This window comes from Nicotiana tabacum, chromosome 1, assembly GCF_000715075.1.
Source record: "Nicotiana tabacum cultivar K326 chromosome 1, ASM71507v2, whole genome shotgun sequence".
NCBI lineage: Eukaryota > Viridiplantae > Streptophyta > Magnoliopsida > Solanales > Solanaceae > Nicotiana > Nicotiana tabacum.
In genome coordinates this window covers 125,862,475-125,886,477 of record NC_134080.1, presented here as the reverse complement: position 1 = coordinate 125,886,477, position 24,003 = coordinate 125,862,475, and the positions used below count along the sequence as shown (strand labels likewise).

General features: G+C 35.0%; 2 protein-coding genes across 2 annotated transcripts; both read right to left on the bottom strand.

The window, feature by feature from the left end:
• Window positions 1-11,691: 11,691 nt before the first annotated feature.
• On the bottom strand, window positions 11,692-19,695 carry LOC142163896 (uncharacterized). Its single transcript, XM_075221049.1, has 5 exons — window positions 18,912-19,695; window positions 17,868-18,812; window positions 17,288-17,711; window positions 12,647-12,876; window positions 11,692-11,798 (listed from the first exon to the last, which is right to left on the bottom strand). The coding sequence occupies exons 1-5, from the start codon at window positions 19,693-19,695 to the stop codon at window positions 11,692-11,694; spliced, it is 2,490 nt and encodes an 829-aa protein (XP_075077150.1).
• Window positions 19,696-19,770: 75 nt separating this feature from the next.
• Window positions 19,771-20,427, bottom strand: LOC142163889 (uncharacterized). The gene has a single exon (XM_075221045.1). It carries the CDS (start codon window positions 20,425-20,427, stop codon window positions 19,771-19,773), a length of 657 nt encoding a protein of 218 aa, XP_075077146.1.
• Between the last annotated feature and the right edge of the window lie 3,576 nt (window positions 20,428-24,003).

Below are 24,003 nucleotides of genomic sequence, written 5' to 3'. Positions count from 1 at the left end.
TCCGGTTGCCAACCTAGACCGACAAATCCACAAGCTACGGAATAAGGAGGTAGCCTCCTTGAATATTACCAATGAAATTAGGAGGATAAGATGTGGCAGCAAAGGGAGCAACAAAACCAATGACTAATTAGTCACATAAGATTAGTAGCCATCTAATATAACGTATAAAACCTTCAGACACTCAAAATGTATATAAAATGCTTGGTCTATATTAAAGTTGGTCTCTTTTAAAAAGCTTGGATCATTTTTGATATAGAATAACGAGTGGAACTAAAATTCTTTCTTTCTAATTCAAAATCTTCAACCACAGACGCTAAGTTTCAAGCCTCCAACAAAATTCTTGCAAACAGTTATAACAAGAATTATTAGAATCATAACAACATAAAATTTTGCGGTTCTAAAAAAGTATGGTGCAATATTTTTCAAGAATATTATACGGATTTTTTCTTACTCCGGGTATGTTAAGGTCATCCCTTATTTCTTTTAGGCATGGTCCAAGTTATAAAGAAGAAACGAGCAAATGCATAGTTTTCTACAGACGACTCTATTCATAGAAATACTAGGGGTCTCTGTGTTCTTGATTCCCCATGTGTCATATAATTATATCTTCTGTTCATGGGTCTCAGAATAATACGCAGTTGAAAAAGTTTATCCAGAAGGAATATTGAGATTATTACATATTTTTCATGCATTTCATTCATTTATACATATACATTGACTCATGAACAAATGACGTTATATATGCGTATTTATATATATGTATATGGGATATGGGAAAAAGGTTACATCGTTATATATGCACCATCATCTGATCAGTTGGTACATGTTGATGATGTTGCCCACAGTGGCCGAGATGATATAATGGGATGCCCTTAGTGGCTTGACGATGTTATGTACACTTATACCCATGCATGACACGATATTTATATACACGTGCATGACATTATAAATGTTTTAGAATTTACAAAGTTATTCAGATTTACAGATGGATTTCTTTATTACATGTTTCATCTATGTCCTTTACATATAGATTTTCATGTCTTACATACTCAGTAAATTTGGGGACTACGTTTCATGCCCGCAGGTGCAGGTAGGCAAGCTGATGGTCCCTCTTCTTAAAATCGTTGATCACATGTCTACAGGCGTGCTCCACTTGATTCGGAGCTGCTTTTGATTTTGGTACGATACATTTGTATATATATATGGGTATGACGTGGCTCAGTCCCGTCTTTGTACAGTTATATTTCTATTAGAGGTCTGTAGACAGTATGTCTAGTTGGATAGTATGTGGCCTTGCCGGCTTCCAGTTTTGAGGTATATAGTTGTCTATAGCAGCCTTGTCGGCTCGCCCTATGTATGTTGCACGTATATGTATGTATGCCTTTTTGGGAAAGTTTCCTTCATGTATATTATTCTCATAAGTCAGCAGATGTTATTTAGGTTTATATCTTAGACCCTTGCTTAGGACAGTTATATTTTTATTAGAGGTCTGTAGATAGTATGTCTAGTTGGATTGTATGTGGCCTTGCCGGCTTCCAGTTTTGAGGTATATAGTTGTCTATAGCAGCCTTGTCAGATTGCCCTACGTATGTTGCACGTACATGTATGTATTCCTTTTTGGGCAGGTTTCTTTCATGTATATTATTCTCGTAATTCAGCAGATGTTATTCAGGTTTATATCTTAGACGCATGCTTAGGGGTGTTTGATAGGTAGGACTCGGGCACCCATCGCGGCCCATCGATTTGGGTCGTGACACAACTGGACTGAGAAATAATTTTTCTTATAAAACTCTCATCGTCATGACTGCGCAATCGCAAGAGATCTTAGCCGCTCATCTCGAACAACAGAAGATTATCGATCCTGGGCAAAGTTTAGTTGTTAAGGTATATTAATATCAAATCAAAAGAAAAAATCAAAAAGACGAAGCAGCAAGTGAGAAATAGCAACGAATCAGCCAAAGAAAAGAAAGAGAACACCAAACCAGTTAGCCCAGGAGACAATACTGGTGTTGCTTCGGAAACAGAAGCAACGGGAAGCGGAGTTTGACGAAACTATGGGGGAGGAAAACAAATTGGGGGTGGGGGAAAATTTTTCAGTACTTTTGGATAGAGGTATACAGATGAGTATCATGTTACTGCCTTTTGAATTTTTAGAAATTTTTAGGGGGAAATTTTTAGAGTACGCTTGTAAAGTGTTACATTAGTTCTGTCAATAAAATTACTCTTTAAAAACGTTACCATACCTATAATAAGGGTTGCCAAATATTTTATTATTAGCCACCCTTAAAAAGTGTAGTCTTTTCAGTTTTAAGGAACGTTTTTCAAGCGTTGCCTTAAAAACTGTAGTCAAAGACTCTACCAAAGGCCACCATTTGAAAGCGTTCCCATAAATATTTTTTGCAACACTTCTTGGGCGTAGTCTAAAATAAGTGTGGCTGTAGGCCAAATTCGTCGTAGTGTTTATCGTGTTGGCATGCGAGCCAGTAAGGAAGCTGTAGTTACAACTGAATATTTGATCAACGTGGTGATTAGTCCTCATGAACAAAATATACCCTGGCTCCTAAATTGATCGTGTTGATAGAACATAGAAGCCAAAGAGGAACTTATTACATTTGAATACTTGATCAACAGAATAATGATGGTTAGTTCTCACGGGTATGATATACTACCATTTAAGCTAAGTGTTAATAAGACACTATGCATTGAGCTTTAAATTTTCAAGTATGATTTTGGAATGCCGATCTTCAGATCGAGCCCGATGTCCTTCCGTTGAATGCAACTAGAGCATACACCCATAGATCATCAGAACTTAAGAGCTGCAGCACCAAAAAAAACCCAACATTAAGATCTCCTCTTTAATCTTTTAAACTGAGAAAAATTGAATTTCGGTATCGTGAATTGATTAGTCAACCTATTTTCACAAAAAGATAATGAATACATATGATATTCTGCTTCATTAAGTTAAAACTGATCTAGAGTCTCTAGACCTTCCTTTTTGTGTTAATATGCTAATTAATCTACATATTCATCTAGATTATCTTCACGTCGTTTGTATCCAAGAGCATTGTCATCGCTTTGTGAAGGGAATTATATATACTCAATCCGTTTAATTTATGTGAACATATTTTTTTATAGTCCTCGCTAAGAAAAAAAAGACCTATTTCATATTTGAAAATAATTTACCTTTGAGCAATAATAATAGCCATACAAAATATGTATGTCTCATTTTATACTGCAAATTCAAAAATCTTATCTTTCTTCTTAAACCTATGACTAATAAAATAGGTTCACATAAATTGAAATGGAGGTAATATAGATTACCTTGATTTGGAATTGAAAAAATCTGGCATACTGGACCGCCTCTTCAAGCATGGTCCTTGTCACAGCCTTTTTGGCGGAAAGGGGGTTTTCCAATTAAACTGAATATTATTTGAATAGAGATTATTTTTTGTAGTTTTAGTAGTCGCCACATGGAATTGAGTGTTTTTAATGTTTCAAGTCACCAATAATTGAAATCACTAATCAAGAAAAGTATTGACTCCTTTTATACTCCGCGAACACAGAAGATCGGGTAAGAAATTATATTGACCAGGGAGAAGGGGTGAGACATTCTTTGAATCCCGTGATTCTAGTACGGTCGCTTAATTAACTTAAATTTGCCTAAATAATTTTAAATATTTTGAATTTTCTTTTTCCTTATCTGCTTTTAATCACTTGATTATTGAAGTTATGGAGAATCATCTTGAACAAATCACGCGTACGTGTTCTTGTCTTATTTACATGCCAAAATTCATACCACGCGTATGTGTGCATAACTAAAGACAACGTGTTATTATTTAAAATTAATTAAGTTAAGCCGCTCAAACGCGGGCTTTGCTCTATAATTTATAGATCATAATTGTGTTAAGTGAACGTATACATAGCCATGTTACTTTAAAACGCGCCTAAAGTATAATAGCATTTGTGAATTTCTTCGCTAATTTGTGATTAGTGTAAGGCCATAAATTATGGGTACAGACTTATCGTAGATAAAATGCAAGATTTTAACTATTTGAAATTATTAACAGGATCAATTATATTGTAAGGTTATTCAGAAATGTTTATAACTTAATAAGTTACTAACATTTTATCTTTACAATTACTAATGAGGTTACATGTTAAACTAAAAGTAATTTAATGTCTAAGGAATCACTTATGACTTAACAAATTTGTTGAAGTTCCATTTAATGCAAATTTTCGTCTTAATTCAGTCTATTAGTGGTACTTGGGATTCTAGTCCTCATTTTATCTTGCATAGCCAAACGATTTTGGGATTTTTACATACCATTTATTAGAAATTTTATCCTTTCCTACTCAAGTTTCAATTTAACTACCTCTTATATACAAATTTAACAATTTTATACACTTTAAGAATTAAATGAGTATCCCTTTATATTAGAATCAATTATTTCTTATGCTTATTCTCTCTCTTTCATGCTCTCTCTCTATGTCTCTCTCTATCTCTCAATCCCTAATTCCAATAATGTCGAGCAAAGGAAAAAAGAGCAGCAATTTCACCATTGACAACCATTAAAAAGTTTTGAATTCGAATTTAAATTTTCAAAAAATAGTATTTATTTGAATTGGGTGTTGTTGCAAACAACTGGGAATTCTCTCTACGCCTCTCTTTATCTCTCAATCCCTAATTCCAGTAATATAAAGCAAAGGAAAAAAGAGCAACAATTCCACCATTGACAGCCATTAGAAAGGTTTGAAGCTTTGAATTTGAATTTGGGTTTTCAAAAACCATTATTTGTTTGAATTGGGTGTTGTTACAAACAATTGGAAATATAGTTTGGAGTTCATATCTCAATTTCGAGGGTGATTTGGTGAAAATTAGACTTGATTTTGACTGAATTTTCAGATTGAAACTCGAAGAAGAAGAAGAAGAAGAAGAAGAAGACATGACATACATTATACTTATAAAATTGTAGTAAAGTTGTAGTAGAATTGTAGAAAAATTGTATTATGTTGTTTATATATATACTAGATGAAGATTGCCCGTGCTATCGCACGGGCCAACATATCAAGCATTCTGTTTGTTTTTTATGTGAGTGTTCTGCTACCAATGGAATAGTGGTCCATCTGCAGATAAGAAACTCGGCTATCACAGGCAGCAGGCTTTTCGATATAGCATACAAAATTGTAGGATGGTACAATATCCGCAAAAGAGGACATAAAAAGAATCTACAACATTATTTGCAAAATGTGTATCTTCAAGTGAAGCAACCCGTCAAGAATAAGCAGAACAAGAAAACACACTAGAGAATTTATCCCTGTAACCAAAAAGTGTTCATATAAGTTGTAATGTGAAAATGCCGCTACAGGGAGTCTTACGCTTTGAGTATATTAATGAAGAAAATAAGCATTGAAGCTCGGACAGGCCACGTTTCATATCATCTTCAGCGAAAGCCGCTCTTTCAACTGCTCAACTCTTTCACATTCTTCTCAGCTTTAATAAACTTAGCTTGAAAAGTTGAATTACTGTCTTAATCAAATTGAATAGGAAAAATAGCAATGCTTACTATGGTATGATTGACAGCCCAAGAAGTAATTACAATAACAATGAAATAAAGAAAGACATTAAAGATCAAAGCATATATGCTGCTGATTTTCCTGTCCCTGAAGCCATGGCCTGACAAGTTTAGTTTTCACAGAAGCAAAAAAGAAAAATTTTATTGACAGTAATCAATTTCGAGCCAAGTTCCAATATAACCGCATTTTTCAGCTGAGAATAACCAAGCAATCCACACTTAAGTGAATATGTGAGTTCATAGGTTAAGGATAAATGATTTAATTGAGAAAAGCAAGCAGAAGTAGAGTCGACATCCACAACTCCAACATCATATTGTTGTGGAAGCTAAATGTATATAGTGTGAATGAGTCACAACTACTATACCAAAAATTTATGACAGCCACCAAATAATAAATAAGACAATAAGATAACAATAAAAGAACACCAGAATTTACTAGGTTCGGCCAATATTGCCTACTTCCTCGGACACAACCAATATTTTATTTCACTCCAAAAATACAAGTGAAATAATACTAAAGAGAGAAGATACAAATGTCTTAAGAGGATAAGAAGGCAAATGAGAGGTATATTTAAATCCTAAACATTAGGCCTCCTTTTATAAGGGAAAAATCCCAATAATTTTTCTCCCCAACCGATGTGGGAGTTTGACAACTTCAACAAATCTCAACCTTGGCAAAATTTCACATCTTCAATTTTCTCTTAATAACAAATTTTGGTTGTGCCTTCATCTTCAATTTTCAGTGTTCAACAATGTTGATCAAATCCAAATAATGTGGAAACTTGACCGCAGTCACCACTTTTGTCAGCATAGCAGGATTCTCTATAGTATGAATTTTCTTCACTGTGACTCCACCTTCTTCTATGATTTCTCGTACGAAATGATACCGAACATCAATGTGCTTCGTCCTTGCATGATAAACTTGGTTCTTCGCTAATTGAATAGCACTTTGACTATCACAAAAAATTGTGATACCTTTTTGTTCAACACCAAGCTCCTTTAGCAATCCTTGAAGCCAAATTGCATCCTTCACAGCCTCTATAATAGCCATATACTCTGCCTCTGTTGTAGACAAAGCAACTGTTGACTGCAAAATAGACTTCCAACTAACTGGTGCCTTTGCAAAAGTAAACACATAACCAGTAGTTGATCTTCGTTTGTCCAGATCACCCGCAAAATCTGAGTCACAGTATCCAACTACAGACTGATTGTCTTCCTGCTCAAAAACTAACCCAACATCTACAGTATTATGAATATACCGTAGAATCCACTTCACAGCTTGTCAATGCTCCTTTCCTGGATTATGCATATATCTGCTAATAACTCCAACAGCTTGTGAAATATCAGGTCTCGTACAGACCATTGCATACATCAAGCTACCAACAACATTTGCGTATGGTACCTTTGACATATACTCTCGTTCAGCTTCATCCTTTGGCGACATAGTATTACTTAGCTTAAAATGGGGAGCAAGTGGAGTACTAACTGGCTTAGTCTTTTCATCTATGCCAAAACGTTGTAGTACTCTTTTCAAATATTCTTTCTGAGATAAACAGAGTTTCTTTGAACGTCTATCTCTTATTATCTCCATGCCAAGAATTTTCTTTGCCTCACCCAGATCCTTCATCTCGAACTCCTTCTTCAGTTGAATCTTCAACTTATCAATTTCTTCCGAATTCTTGGAAGCTATCAATATATCATCAACATATAGGAGAAGATATATAAAGGAACCATCTTTAAGCTTGCGCAAATACACACAATGATCGTACTTGCTTCTCTTGTACCCTTGCCGCAACATAAAATTGTCAAATCTTTTGTACCATTATCTAGAAGATTGTTTCAATCCGTACAACGATTTTTCAAGTTTGCACACCATATTTTCCTTTCCAGCAACTTTGAATCCTTCTGGCTGAGTAATGTAAATTTCCTCCTCAAGGTTTCCATGTAAAAACGCAGTTTTTACATCCATCTGAACTAGTTCCAAATCCAACTGTGCTACCAAAGCCAACATAATTCTAATTGAGGAATGTTTTACAACTGGAGAAAATACTTCATTGTAATCATTCCCTCTTTTGAGCATATCCTTTGGCCACCAATCTTGCTTTGTAGCGAACATCTTCTTGGTTAGGAAATCCTTCTTTCTTTGCAAATACCCATTTGCACCCAATTGCTTTTTTTCCCTTCGGGATATTGGCCAATCTCCATGTATTCTTCTGATGAAGGGATTGTATTTCATCATTCATGGCAATCCTCCACTTATCTTCTTCTGAACTTTGGACTGCGTCTTTATAAGTGGTAGGAACATCATCAACTACAATTGAGGTTGCACAAGCAACCGTCTCTATAGAGACGAACAGGTTTCGTTATTGTCCTTTTTGGCCTGCTGGTTGCTATTGATTCAAGTTGTTGTTGAGGTTCCTGAGTTGGAATCTCCTCTACTGGCTCTCCTTCCAGAGGATAATCTTCATTTGTTTCCTCTTCTACTTCTTGTGTAGTAAAAATAATTTTTCCCTCAAACTCCACCTGCTTAGAAGCACCTTCATTTTGTTTCGTATCTTTTGTTACCTTATTTACCATAGCAGATTCATCAAAGGTAACATCCCTGCTGAATATTACTTTCTTTGTCATAGGACACCATAAGCGATATCCTTTGACTCCAAAAGTAATTCCCATAAAAATAGCATTCTTTGCCCTTGGATCCAATTTTGACTCTGTCACATGATAATATGCAGTTAAGCCAAACACGTGCAAAGAGTCATAATCTACAACAGACTTTCCATACCATTTTTCAAATGGTGTCTTGCCATCAATAGCAGCAGATGGTAGACGATTAATGAGGTGACATGCATATGTAATTGCCTCAGCCCAAAATTCTTTGCCCAAGCCAGCATTGGACAACATACACCGTACCTTCTCCAGCAAGGTCCGGTTTATACGTTATGTCACTCCATTCTGTTGTGGTGTATGTCTAACAGTGAAGTGTCGGACGATGCCATCATTTTCACAGACCTTATTGAAATGATCATTTTTGTATTCACCTCCATTGTCTGTGCGAATACACTTGATCCTCCTACCTGTTTGATTCTCCACCATCGTCTTCCATTGAGAAAAATTCCCAGCACTTCATCTTTGCTTTTCATTGTATACACTCACACTCTTCGGGAAAAATCATCAACAAAGGTTAAAAAATAGTTCTTCCCACCCAATGAAGGTGTTTTGGAATGACCCCAAACATCAGAGTGTACATAATTCAAAATGCCTTTAGTATTATGGATTGCTGTACCAAATTTAACCCTTGTTTGTTTCCCTTTGACACGATGCTCGCAAAACTCCAAGTTGTAAGTCTTTACCCCTTTTAACAATCCTTGATCTGATAGAGTCTTCAAGGATTTTCCTCCAGCATGTCCCAAGCGCATGTGTCATAGCCTGGTTGCTTCTGCCTCTTTGTCGTCACTGGACGTCACTGTCGTTATCCCAATAACTGTACTACCACGATAATGGTACATGTTATTGTTCTTCCGATTAGCCTTCATTACCACTAGTGCACCAGAGCATACTCTCATCACTCCATTTTCTGCAATGATTTTGAACCCTTTTGATTCTAGGGCTCCCACAGAGATGGGATTCTTCTTCAAATCCGGTACATATCGAACATCTGTTAATGTTTTGATCATTCCATCATGGTTCCTTAATCGTATTAAACTAATCTCTTATGAGGTAAGAGGGTTGTTATCCGCTGTGTGGATGACTCCATATTCTCCTTCTTGAAATTCCACGAACCAGTCCCTGTTGGAACACATATAATAGCTACAAGCCGAGTCCATCAACCATATGTCTGATGATGTTGATGACTCTGTTGTAATTAATGAGAAGTCTGAATCATCACAATCAGCTATGTTTGAATCCATAATGGCCTTTCCATTGTTATGTTTGGCCTTATTCTTCAACTTCGAACAGTCTTTCTTCCAGTGCCCCTTTTCTCGACAAAAGACACATTCATCTTTGCTGGGTTTAGATCTTGACTTGGATCTTCCCTTCTTTGTCCTCATTTGATTTTGAGGACGACCTCTCACAACTAGTGCTTCTCCTTCTCCGCCCTTCTGTTTTTCTCCCTTTCTTTGTTCATAGCTGTACAAAGCCGAACAAACTTCTCTGAGAGAAACTTCATCATTTCCATGGAGTAGAGTAGTTTCAAGGTGCTCGTACTCATCAGGAAGTGACGCCAACAACATCAAGGCCAAGTCACCATCATCAAAAGTTGTATTCATATTTTGCAAATCTGTGACCAACTTATTGAAACTGGTAATATGTTCATTCATCGTGGTACCAGGAACATAGGTGAAGTGAAACAGTCTCTTCTTCATGCACAATTTATTTTGACTGTTTTTCTTCAAAAATTTATCCTCCAGTGCTTTCCATAATTTACTTGCAGAAGTTTCCTTCGTGTATGGATATTTCTGCTCTCTAGCAAGGTAGGATCGAATGGTACCGCAAACATCACGATTGATAATTCTCCAATCTTCTTCTCCAATAGCATCTGGTCTCTTTTCTTCAATAGCAAGATCTAGCCCTTGTTGAAAAAGGACATCTAAAACCTCGCCTTGCCACATCCCAAAATGTCCTGACCCGTAAAAAATTTCTACCGCAAATTTCGCATTTGACACAATTCTTGTCATAAGCGAAGATGCCAATGATGACGTATTGTTGACACTTGATGTAGATTCTTCTTGTTTATTGTCTCCCATCTTTGACACAAATATTATTTAATAGCTGACGACACAAATCAAAATTATTTCCTTTCTGGTGTGGAAGATCACACTAAGCTGCAACCACAGAGCATACTAAGATAGAACCTTGACACAGTACCAAGATAAATCTTTTCTGATGTGGAAGATCAGACTATGCTACAACCACAGAGCATACTTAGACAGTACCTTGGCTCTGATACCAATTGTTGCGGAAGCCAAATGTATATAGTGTGAATGAGTCACAACTACTATACCAAAAATTTATGACAGCCACCAAATAATAAATAAGACAATAAGACAACAATAAAAGAACACCAGAATTTACGAGGTTCGGCCAATATTGCCTACTTCCTCGGACACAACCAATATTTTATTTCACTCCAAAAATACAAGTGAAATAATACTAAAGAGAGAAGATACAAATGCCTTAAAAATGAGAGGTGTATTTAAATCCTAAACATTAAGCCTCTTTTATAAGGGAAAAATCCCAACAATTTTTCTCCCCAACCGATGTGGGAGTTTGACAACTTCAACAAATCACATAAGCACATCCTTCTTACTTTTGATAAGTTTGATATGATATGACAGAAATGAGACTGCCATGTTGTGGAGTTAGTGATATATTTTTGTGAATTTTGTTCATAAAGAAAGGAATAAAACTTTATTTATACCAAAATAAAGGAATAAACAAATGCAACATACATACATGAAAAAACTAAAAATCAAATATACAAGGATATAGAAAGGCAGTTATTCATGCGAACAGCTATGCATAAATTATTAGTAAACTATTTCCGTTTTGTTCTTTTTATCATTCAAATAAAACTGATATAAAATGGATAAATCTATCCCCGCGCTAAACACCAAGCCAAGAAAATTCATTTCTTATTATCCATAAATGGAGAAAAAGTTAGTTTTTTCCTATACCATAAATTTCAATATATTAATAATGTCTGACATGGTTACTCTTTTTAGAAGTTAGCAACTTTTTCTTTCTCTTTTTTGGAATCATCCAAATCAAGAAGCAGACATCACAATATTAATATTTGTTTCCTTTAACATGAATTTTGAGATATTAATAAACATCTAAAGTATTTTAACTTTATTTGTTACTTAATATTTTTCATTTTCTGTTATAACCATCCAAATATGAGGAATGGTTTAATGTAACTTTCTATAATTGAATAAAAACACGGTTGTTTATCACAGTTATAGTAACCAGTGAAAAACTAACAACTGAAATCTTTCTTATTTGCAATGTAGTATATACATTGATGTAGGCCGGGGATTTGGTATCAATCAGAAATATCAAGATCTTTTATTTCTCTGTGCATATACACTTACCAGCTTCATAATTAACTCAAATATTTTTAGCAGATTATCTCTTTGAGAGGAGAAAAAATGATTCCTTTCTGGACTGAAGTTGCAGTAAGAACTCCGTCTGCGTAACAGAACAGAAGATCTTCACTTGCTATACCTGGAAGTGCATACCAAAAAAACTATGAAACTTACCATCAGGAACAATAAAGTTTCAAATTTTATGGATTGTATCAATGAGCCTGTGATTCCGTCTATATCAAGAACAAGTATATTCTAGCTGACAATGGTAATCCCAATTTATAGTTATTTGTAGACCTTTTTCATTTAAGTTACTATATTTAACTTTTAAACAGGGTTGATTTATAAGTTATATTACAGTTTGACTTAAAAGAGTAAAGATTTATATGTAAAAGCTCGTATAAATAGGTTGATTAAATGAGCCTTTGACAAAGTCTGCATCAGTTTGAGGGGATCCATCAATAAGAAACAGAAATTTCTTCTAACACTTTAACTATAGGACAAGGGTATCACTATTTTCATTTGGATTTACAAAGCAGTAGTTACTTGACAGCAAAAGCATAAAACTAGTATTTATCTCTTTAAAACCGAAGTTTAGAATAATGGAGCTTAAAACTTTCTTTGGAAAATTATAGTAGGTAATACCAACATGAGTTACTGTTAAAGAGTTTTAACTCACAAGAATTTTAACTCACTCTATCAGTTGTCTTCATTCCCATTAATTTACAGCAGTAGTCTTTGTTGTTTTGATGATATATTCAAAAATTGATGATTGTGGTTGGGATGCCGCTGGACATAGCCCTAAAATCTCCTTGTAATGAATTCTTTGAGTCCTCACTTATGGAGATGGAGCTGCTATGAAAAACATAGTAACAAAGACAAGATAAGTTGGCTGAAACACCAATTTCTCTTCAAGCAGTTAATTTCACAAAATCAAGAAGGATTCAACCATTACTTTAATAGATCAAATATGGAACTGCAAAATACCAAGCAAAGCACCTGATTTCACTTCTGCCAAAAGTGAAACAAAATCGTTGGTAGCCGTCAATGGAGACTGCAAAATTACATATTTAGATTTTCTCGGGAAGACACAAATCAGCAAGTGCAGGGACACAAAAGGAATTATACCTAGCACAGAAGTAGTAGAAAGACCAAATTGCCCTCTGTCAGCAAGCAGGATGTCGACGGTCATGTCGACGGTCTCTTGCCTGCTTTTTCTGTTAAATATATATGATGTTAATTATTTGTATGTATGCATGATACTTGAATGAATATAATAAAGACATTAAAGAAGATTAATTGGATAACTTCCAGTAGTAAAACTAATCACATCATTTAAATATGTAAAGATATCCATATAAAATCAAATAATGAAAAAATCTCTAAGGTAGAAAATGAAATTACTATATCAAAATTTGGTTAGTGTGACAGTACCTTTTAGTACCAGCTTGTGAAAACATTTTACTTTAGAAGATCTCTTTAAAATACCTGCAACACAGATTATATGTGTTAGTAGGCAGTAAAGGAACATAAAGACATCAAAATACAAGATGAATAAGTTTTTAACTTATTTTTCATTTCGTTTCTTAAACGAACAATAGATTTTTTTCCGCCAACATATTGAATAGTGATGTATAAAAATTTATAAGAGGAAACCAGTAAGTACATTCAAATGAAGAAATAAAATACAACTAACAATAGACCCTCCTCCTTTGTTCGGGCTTGGGACCGCCTGTGTTACAATATAATTTGAACACAGGCGGAGGTAAAAACGTTATTTTTTTCCTGATGTAAATGTCAGCCAGGTCAGCTTCACAGAGTTGAAAAAAATCACATAAATATGCAAGTAGCTTTGTATTTATAGATTTGCAAAGATGAATGCTTTGACTTATTGGTCTTGGAAAGTTCACAATGTAAATAATTTGACAATATCAGATGAGTAAAAGTTTAGGAAGGATTTGCAGATACACAAGCCAACTCTTATTTAACACATAGTAAATTGCAGAGAAATTGTCTCAAGTCTCAAGAAAATTATTGAAATAAAGAATAGAAGGCTAAATCAGGAGTATAAAGAAGAAAGCTACAGACTTATAGAAGTGCTTTTTGAATGATTTCGTTATACACTATGTTATATGTAGAATGGTCATCATCGTTATCTATGGTAGGTGGTCGGATTAATATTTTAATACAACGTGAACTCTTTGCTCTGGATAAAGCAACATATAGCTGGTCATGAGAAAACACTGGCTCACGTAAATAAATACCAACATAATTTAATGTTTGCCCGTGCGCTTTATTTATCGTTATTGCAAAACACAGGCGTATTGGAAATTGGGTTCTTTTAAATGGTATTGGTAACTTCTCATCATCTGAAGATAATAATGGTATTCTGGGAATAAATACATATGTATCTTTAAAATCACCACTCGCAATTTTAGCGCTTATAACACGACTCTTAAAATCACAGCATATCAGTCGTGTACCATTGCATAAACCTTCACAAGGATTTAAATTTCGCAGCAACATAACATGACAATTTTCCTTCAAGATTAATTTGTAAGGAGGCAAACCAGTAGGGTTCAATGAATGTAAAAAATCCTCAAACTGGCTCTGATCATTTGGTTCAACAGTTTCATCCATTGCAATAAATGTTTTAGCTTCTTTAGGGAATTGAGCTATAAGTCTCTCATTTATTTTTTTCAACAAAGTCATTTTTTATCGTCAAAATAACGCGTGAAGTTAAAAAAGAAGAATTGTGAAGAGACATGTGCAAATTAGGATATATTATGTTGAATAAAAGATCCAAAGATTCTTTTTCAGTAATATAAGGAACAATGAAAGACCTCGGAATTTCTATTTTATTATCCATGTTTGGTTTTTCTTTTCCATTTCCAATTCACATCAAATATTCACAGAAAGAGGGATCAGTTTTGGCACGCATTGTCACGGCCCAAACCGAAGGGCCACGACGGGCACCCGGTGCCTTACTCAACCGAGTACCAACGTAACATATCTTTCTTATCATGTTATCATGAGTAAATGAGCCAGAAAACCCGTCATGAGATAAAAAGAATAAAACATAAGGGAATACTCAACATATGAAGACCCGACATGATATACAAACTAATATATGTGACATACGGGCCTATAAGGCCGACATGACCATTAGTAAACTCGAAACATAGGCCGACAAGGCCATACAATTATACCATACACCTGACATCTGTCTACAAGCCTCTAAGAGTACATAAAATAATAAAGGTCGGGACAGGGCCCCGCCATACAATACAATATATATCTAAAGCATACTGACCAAATAGGCAACTCCGAAGCAAGTGGAGTGCACCAACACCTTCGTTGAGCTCATAGCCTACTAGGAGGACTGTCAACCTATTAATCGGGACCTGCGGGCATGAAACGCAGCGTCCCCAGGCAGAAGGGACGTCAGTACGAATAAAGTACCGAGTATGTTAGGCAGGAAAGCATAAACAAGAACAGTAATGTAAAGAGAGAGATAGAGGAGATACAACCTGTAACATCTGAGTGCCTCTAGGGGTTACTGATATGAAATGCACAATACATATATATACATAAACTTTTTAAAACATTCGCCTCTGTGGGAATCATCATCATCATATCGTACTCAGCCTCAAAGAGGACTCGGTAAAAGCATACCCGACCATCATAACGTTCGGTAGAATCGTACCCGACCACGTGGAGCTCGGTAAAACCCAACTGATCAGTGGTTGCACAATAGGTGTCGTACCCGGCCGACTATAGCGCGGCTCGGTAGAGTAAAATAGATACCTATATATAATGCATGCTCAACTCATGGAATCACCTTCTAAACCTTTTGGAGTGACTTAAGAGCACTATGGACATCCATACCCTCAATATGAACCTTAGTAGAATTCAAGGATCATACACACTTGCTTAGAATAATTTTATAAGGAAAGAACAATATGGACAACCTTAGTTGCTAGGAGTAGATCCGTTATGAAGTAGCGTATTCATTTCACTTTAGATCATGCTAAAAGAAAGAAGAAAGTGCCTTAACATACCTTAAATCCGTTGAGTCCCTAATCCCTTCCAAGCAACTCTTCAAACAAGTCAACTCAATCTATCATAGTATAAGGAGATTCAAAATCAGTGCTGAGCAAAGGCTAAGTCTATAACTTAAGCTAGTAGCTCGTTTACGTAAATTTGGGCAGCATCTCCCTTGTAACAAGGGCCTCCTCCAATACCATATACCAACAACAATTACCAGAGCAATCCATCAATACATAATTATCAATATCAAGACACCATATAACAACAAGTCACAACTACATTATGACGAGCGGCAAGCTCCGATTGGAATCCGTATACCGCTTATCAATCCTTATAGACTTCTTACTTCAATATAAAAGTATCATTAACATGATAATGAAGTCATTAATCAATGATTCCAGCCTTATACATATATTTATAACAACGAAAATAATCCACAACTTTAACTATCCTCAATTAGCAACTTTATTCACTAGTTCATGTCTAGCCCATCCATTTAACTTAATCAACATCAAGATAACCTTAGGCACAAGCAAGATCACAATATACATACCTTATACAGTAACTTTAAGTCAAAATTCAAGTTATATTCAGTTTACAACAACCCTTAATAGCAATACAACACCATAGAAGTGACTTAAGCTAATCCAAGTATTATCTTGTAGTTTATCATCCTAACAACTTAACCAACATACAAGAAAGAATAAGCACAATTAGTAGGCTGTTATAATCACCTTAGACAGCAGCAACAACTTGAAATTTCATCCAAATACAGCCCACACCAATCCTCAATGATAACACAACCTCAAAGAGTGTTGTTCTTCACTAGAACTAAGTTTTGATGTTGAAATATGGTGTAATCACTTTGGAATCACTTCAAACCCTTGTGGTATATGTTTAGGAGGGTTAGGAGAAGTTTGGAGACAAATTTTAGTTGAAAAATGAGCATAAATAGGCGTCCAAATCGTTTATAAATTGAAGTAGGTCAACCACCGCCTAAGTAGGTCCCATTGGGAGCTGCTTGCGCGGTCTCACGAAAATGTGAATATCTCTCTACTCCGATGTCGTATTGACAAACGGTTTAACGCGTTAGAAACTAGACTTGTAGACCTTCCATTTGGTATGTAGAACACCCTATGATTCCAAGTATATTTGGAGAAATTCTCAGATACATTTGACCTAAATTTCAGCAAATTTATGAATGTAACTTATGATGACCTTTGCCAACTCTTGTTCCACAACTTGCTTGCCTTCAAAATGTAGAAAATGAATATCATACGACTAAAATAACTCATAGAATAACCTCATTATCATGTTAATAACCCTAGTCTTACCCCAAAGTACATGTTATAACATTCGAAACTTGTCGACTTTCGACGAAACTTATTTTCTTCAATTGGTTTAGCTTCTAAGATTTCCAACCCTCTTGGTACTTGTTATTCATGATCTTAAATATTTGTAACCTCCAAGGTAACATGATTAACTTACTTTATTTGCTTCAAATAGAATCTCATTTCCGAGCTTATATCAATGACTTACGACGTACTCTCACGTATGAAAACTTGGGGTGTAACACACATATTCTCTGATAATCGTAGTTTTTCAAGTTCGTTCCATATTTCGGAGTTCAATATGCTTTCCCCAATGAAATCTTCCTTTTTTACACTTCGAACCACAGGAAGAGTTTGTCTAAAATCCCCTCCAAACACAACAACTTTTTCGCCGAAAAGCACATTTGTGTTCATTATATCTTTCAAGAGAGAATCTAAAGCTTCAATCATGTTCTTTTTAGCCATTGATACTTCATCCCACACAATCCATTTTGCATCAGGAATCAGAGATTCCAGTGAGCTTTGCTTGCTAATATTGCAAGAAAATGTTTCATCAATATTAATCGGAAATTTAAAACGTGAATGAACTGTTCGTCCTCCTGGAAGGATCGAAGCTGCAACTCCAGAAGTTGTTGTTTCCAATGCTACAAATCCTTTAGATCTCACAGTTGCTAATAAGGCACAATATAAAAACGTCTTACCACTTCCTCCAGGACCATGAATGAAAAATGCTCCCGATTCATTGGCAAATACTCTTTGCAAGATTATGTCGTATGCTATTTTTTGTTATGTATTTAATTTTCTATGTAACAACAAATCTTCGCTACTCACAACGATGTTTCTTTCGAAATATGCTTCCTTCACTTCATTTGCCATTTTCGAAGATGTAATATTTTCTAAAACAAGATTGAACTCATTAATATCATGACCCATAGAATGTAGTATATCATTAATGTGATTTAGAAAAGCGAGGTGGATATCTTTTGCTGTTATATTGGCTAGGATTTTAAAATCTTCGGACATTGAATCTTCAAATTGTTCCCACAATTCTCTAGGATTGGCAGGGCTGCAGTATACTAATATTGTAGCAAATAAACGTCTTAAACTATAAGGCATTTGATAACATGCACCCTCTAACAGACATTCAATCAAGTTGTTGTCACAGTGTAATAACCCTCTTTTTTCTGCAGATTTTCTAAATGTGTCGCAACATATTCCATTTACTGTTAGAAGATCTTTATATGATTTTGGTGCTTTCACATTCCTTAGTAATAATCTAAGGTGATATGTTTCTCCCTCTGTTGGATGACATGTTACAACCCGACCAATAACGTGACCTTGTTGTCGTCGAGTCCACATTTTATAGGTAGATGACCATATGAAGTGTTGTGGAAAATCTTTACACAATAATTTAAGCTCTTTAGCATCTTTGTTTGTTTCATTCATCAGAAAGAATTCTGTCAACATCGTCTTCTTAATCATAGGATTTTTCACGATACTATCTATTGTGTCGGTTTTTTTTAAAGAGACAAATTGTAGTCCATCAAGATGTAATGGGAGGTGATAAACACTCGGAGTCATTTCACTAATAGGAAACACAAATAAGCGCCACATAGCTTCTAGAGGTAACACCCATCTAGCAGATTGATACTCTTTTATCTCATCTATTTGTATATTTGTGTTATCTTCGTGTAAGCCAAATGATATCTTATCATGTCCTTTACAGATATATTTGTACATATATTTCACAACTTTAATGTCGGAGCAAACCTCTATATTTATATGGCAATTTTATTTACATAGCAGATAGGGGTTGTAGGGAACAACCCATGAGTTATCAAGAAATTGTTTTCGAACTTTCACAGATTTACCAGTATTTCGTCTTTTATAAATTGGGTATGAGTTCTTTCCTTTCGTCGTCTCATCAGCGAAGCTCTTGGGGTACTTAAATTTGCACTCATTTTTTTTCATACATAAATTTGTAGGATTTAAATGACCACAAGGCCCATGCATCATGTGTTTAACGACAAGCTTATGCAAGTAAGAGTATGTATCAGGGTCAGGCAGCTCAGCACAAACAAATTTGTCATAAGCCTCAGGTGTTAATAATTTGTAGTCATCAGTAAGTATAACAAGAAAATGGGCATGTGGAAGACCGCATTTCTGAAATTCTATACTGTACATAAAGGCTGCAACTTTTCCAAATATGTTTCTTTTTAATATATCTATTTTCATCTCTTCTACCTTTGCTCTGAATACTCGACTAATTAAATCAGGTCTATTTTGAGTTTCGTCTGTTGGGAGCACATGTTCCTTTATTTTAGGCCAAGAGGGATTACATGTTATGGTCAGAAATATATCAGGCTTTCCAAAATGCTGCACTAATGCGATAGCATCCATATAACGTTGACGCATATATCTTGGACCACCCGTAAAACTTGTTGGCAGAAAGTTTTGTTTTCCTATCTTAGAAGCTTCTCTTTCGCCAAGTCTCAAGATATCTAAAAGTCCTTGTAGTACATTAATCCGAAATAAATCTTGGTTAAATGAGGCAAAATCTAATCTTTGAGTTTCTACTTTTATGAATTCATCAACTGAATATTGTTGAAATAATCTACCAGAATGTAAAACTCCGTTTTCCTCATTATCTCTCATCTGGAGTTTGTAACAGTAGTATTCACGACAAAAAATATTATTTCTTTTTTGTTTCCCTTTTTGCAGAACATTCGCTTACATATCAAGTAATCCATCAATAGAACACATGTTAGAGACACTCGGAAGCTGCTCGGTCTCATAATAAGCTCGCTTTCTCAATTTATTTCTAGGTTGTTCGATTTTTGGAATACCGCAGTGCCAGCCGTTTTGACCATAAGGAAATAAAAGTGGATATTGCAAAGGATCATAGCAACCATAATAGTAATTTACTAATTGGCTTTTGTTACTGTTAGTATAAATTCGAATATGAGGTGCAGAACTATTATTGCCCGTTTCTTGTTCTAGCCATAATGTTGCTACTTCTAACACAGTTGGCAGGTTATATACTCGTTGATCTAAGCCAGAGCCACATCTTAATGCAATATAAAAGTCTGATAATTCTGGAATATGTATTAGAGATTTCAAGAAGATACAATAAGGATTTATCTTTAGCATGTTCATTAGTTTATCAACAATCGATTGTCGAAGTATATCCGACGAAGCCATTCGATTTAATATTTCTGCATTCTCATCGTAAAAATACAACTGTAAATTTCTTGGTTGCCGATTTGTTGGAATTAAATCATCTATAAAGTGATACATTTGACCTTGTACTCTAAATGTATAAATTCCTTGGTTTCTTTTTGCTAGTACTTTGTCATAGTTCACTCCAAGGGAAGTAAATGCAAACATATTGTTGTATAATCTAAGGTAGGTACGAAAGTGTTCAGATTCTTCGGTACTGCCTAAATATAAACTCAAGAGTTCATTAGGCATTTCATGTGACGTCAACTTAATTAAACCATTGCTACAACAAAATGCTGGCGGCTCATATTCAAATCTTTTTGCTCCACATATTTACAATCTTGTACAATTTTTAAAATGGTTGCTTCAGTGGGTAGTTCTCTAATGTTCCAGTTCCAACTTATTATTTTTGATTTAGAACTGTGTATATTAGTTGCAACATTATATCCTATTAGTGTTGAGAAGAAAAGCAAGTGGTTTTATAAAATTAAATTGAGACAAATCTTTGTTTATGACAGTAGATGTCTCTATATGATGTTGGTCACAGGGTGCACCATAGGTCGAACCTGACATACAAATAAATAATGTATGAAAGTTATAGATAAGTTGTAGAATATATAATTAGTTGTATGAATTTTATTTTTACTATGTATAAATCAGATACAAAATATACAAAAGACATATTGTATAAAATTTGTATTTAAGTGGTATTACATTGTAGTTGTATATAATTATATATGAAAGTAATAGATAAGTTGTGTAATATATAATTAGTTGTATGAAATTTGTTTTTACTATGTATAAATCAGATACAAAATATACAAAAGACTTATTGTATAAAATTTGAAAGTTGTAACTGGATACAAAAGACTATGTATAAGACTTATAACTGGATAGAAATAGTGTATGAAAGTTGTAATTTTAAATCAATCGATAGATGCTCTATAATGGCTTAAAGTAATGCGTAGGAACTTGACTCTGAGTTTATCATAATTTTTATTGACATTGAAATTAACATATCGACCACTACTATCCCAATTTTACCCTTATATTTGCACATTATTGAGACAATTGGAAGTTGGTGGAATGCATGTGACGTCTCAATATCTCTAATATATTTCCTATTGAATGTTGAAGTCGATGCCATTTATTAAAGACAAAACAGGAAGGGCATTGCTTGGTGTAGGTCTAATCTTGTTCCAAGGTTAAAAAAGAAGCAATTAGGCGTCGAAGAAGGAAAGAAAGAGGAACCAAAAAGATTTGGAGTGTGGGTGAAATATCTGGAGAGAAAAAGGGGAAAGAGGAGAGAAAAAAGGAAAAAGGTATAACTAAATCACTTAATTGTAGGTACTACTAATGAATTGGGAGCCTTTTAAGGTGAAATGTATATATTTTGTAAACAAAACTTATTTAGGTCGGGTAATTAACTAAACGTGGATATTTTTTATAATAAAGTTTCCAATCGCGTATATGTATGTAAAAATCCCAACAATTTACTATGGTGTGGGAAAATGATTGCTGAACTTGTTCGCTTATTAGGCAGACGGGCCAATGGCCTATGGTAGTTGATTGCATTACTACTGGGCTTGAAGGGATAGCCCAGTAATATTGCGCATTGCATTACTGCCGATCACCTCTTTATAAAAGTGGCAAGCCCATTTATGACTCTTTAGAGTTTCTAGGTCGAGGCCAAGACATAAGCTCAAAGCCCAAGCGACATTGAGCTATAGATGTAATGACCCGACGATCGTTTTGAGCTTTAGCATCCCATTAGGCGAGTTGAGACCTTGAGTAGCTTCATATGAGACCTTGAGTAGATTCATATGATGCATTATAACTTGCGTATATGGTTGATTTTGATGTTCGAGAGGTCCGGGATTGATTCGGAAGAGTAATTCTCAATAAGGAAGTTTTAAGTTGGAAGAATTGACTATGATTTGGCTTTTGAGTAAACGACCTCGGAATCGTGATTTGATAGTTTTAGTAGGTTCATAGGGCAATTTTTGACTTGGGTGCATATTCAGATATCGATTAGGAGGTTCCTAGAAGGTTTTTGACTCTATTGTCGAAAGTTGAAAGCTTGAAAGATTGGAGAGTTAATAGGTTTTTGATCGGAAGTTGACTTTGATGTTATCGTATTCTGATTAGTTCTCCAGGACATTAGATAGGTTTATTTAATTAACTGAAACTTGTGTGTGAAGTTTGGTTGTAATACAAAATGTCTATGGTTTATTCGGGCACGTTCGACGAAGTTTGAATGTTTAAAAGATAAGAGATGGATTTGATCATCGATTCTTGGTTTTCTCATTGTTTCTAATGTTTAGCACCTTGAAATAAGTTTTACAAGGTATATGGACTTGTTGGTATAATTGGATGTGAATCCGTGGGGCTCAGGTGTGTTTCGGGATAGTTTCAGACCATTTTGGATGAGTTCACATTACTAGTTTACAGGTTCTCTAATGAGCTTCGCGATCGCATAAAGTGTTTTGGTCACTAGAGATGTGCTCTTCACGTTCACATGTAGGCGTTCACGGAGTGTAGGGGAGAAGGTCAGCGCGATCGTGTGGAGAAGGCCGCATTCACAGAGAGGTTAAGGCGGGCTGGAGGCTTTGCCTACGTTCGCAATTAGCAGCTCAAGTTCATGTAGGAGGGAGGTCTATTGGACATAGCGTTCATGATGGTTATCCTGCATTTGCGATGAGGTTTTTCCAGGCGGGTCTAGATTTGTGGGTCGCGATCACGAAGCAATTGGTCATGATCGCGAAAAGTAGTGTTGGGAAAACTTATTAAGTTGGAAATTTTGGGATTTCACCCATTTTTTCATATTTTGAGCCCTGACATCGAGGGGAGGAGATTTGAAGAGATATTTCATTACTACATTGGTGGTACGTAATTTTTACTTTGACTTGGTTATATATCTTAATTCCCCATGGATTTTTATACCTACAATTAGAATTTTAATGTGAAATTTGGGAATTTTGTCTATAACTTAAGAGGGAGTATTTTTGGATTTTGAGAGTTGATTTGGACTTAGTTTTTTAATCTAATCACATATTTGAACTTGTGGAGTTATGGGTAGTTGGGATCTACTCCTTGACTCGGGTTCTAACCATATGAGCCGGTGTTGAATTTTGTTGATGTTTGGGAATTAAAGATTGAAGCTTTATTATTTGAAATTGATTCCTACGGCTTTATTTGTCATTGCTGAAGACTATATTTGACTTGTTTGATGTTGGATTTGAGTAGAAAGTTGATTTTTGATTGATTAAAGCTTACCGGGTGGAAGTAAGTCTCTTTTATATCCTTATAAGAGGGAATTTTCTCCAAAGGTGATATATTTGCTACATGTTGCTTGATTTTGGGGCCACATATATACTAGGTGACATGCGTATATACACAGCTAGATTATGGCCTTATCTGGTGGGGTTTCGCTTATTATTATGCTTTCTTAAGACTATGTGAATTTATTTTTTATATTTCCTTGATTCTATGACTACGTGATGATTCATAATTATAGCTTAGAGGCATACTTAAGATTATGATGTGATAAATTGTCATAAAGAATATTTTTTAATATTGAGCTTTCCTATTGAGTTGTAGTCATAGACTTGACCTATTTGATTCATGATTGATAGTTACATGGCATAATTCATTCATGTTAAAGGTTATGAGAATACTTATGAAATGTAAAAAATTCTTATTGAGTCATTGTGATAAATTGAATTATATGATTAGCCATAGCTA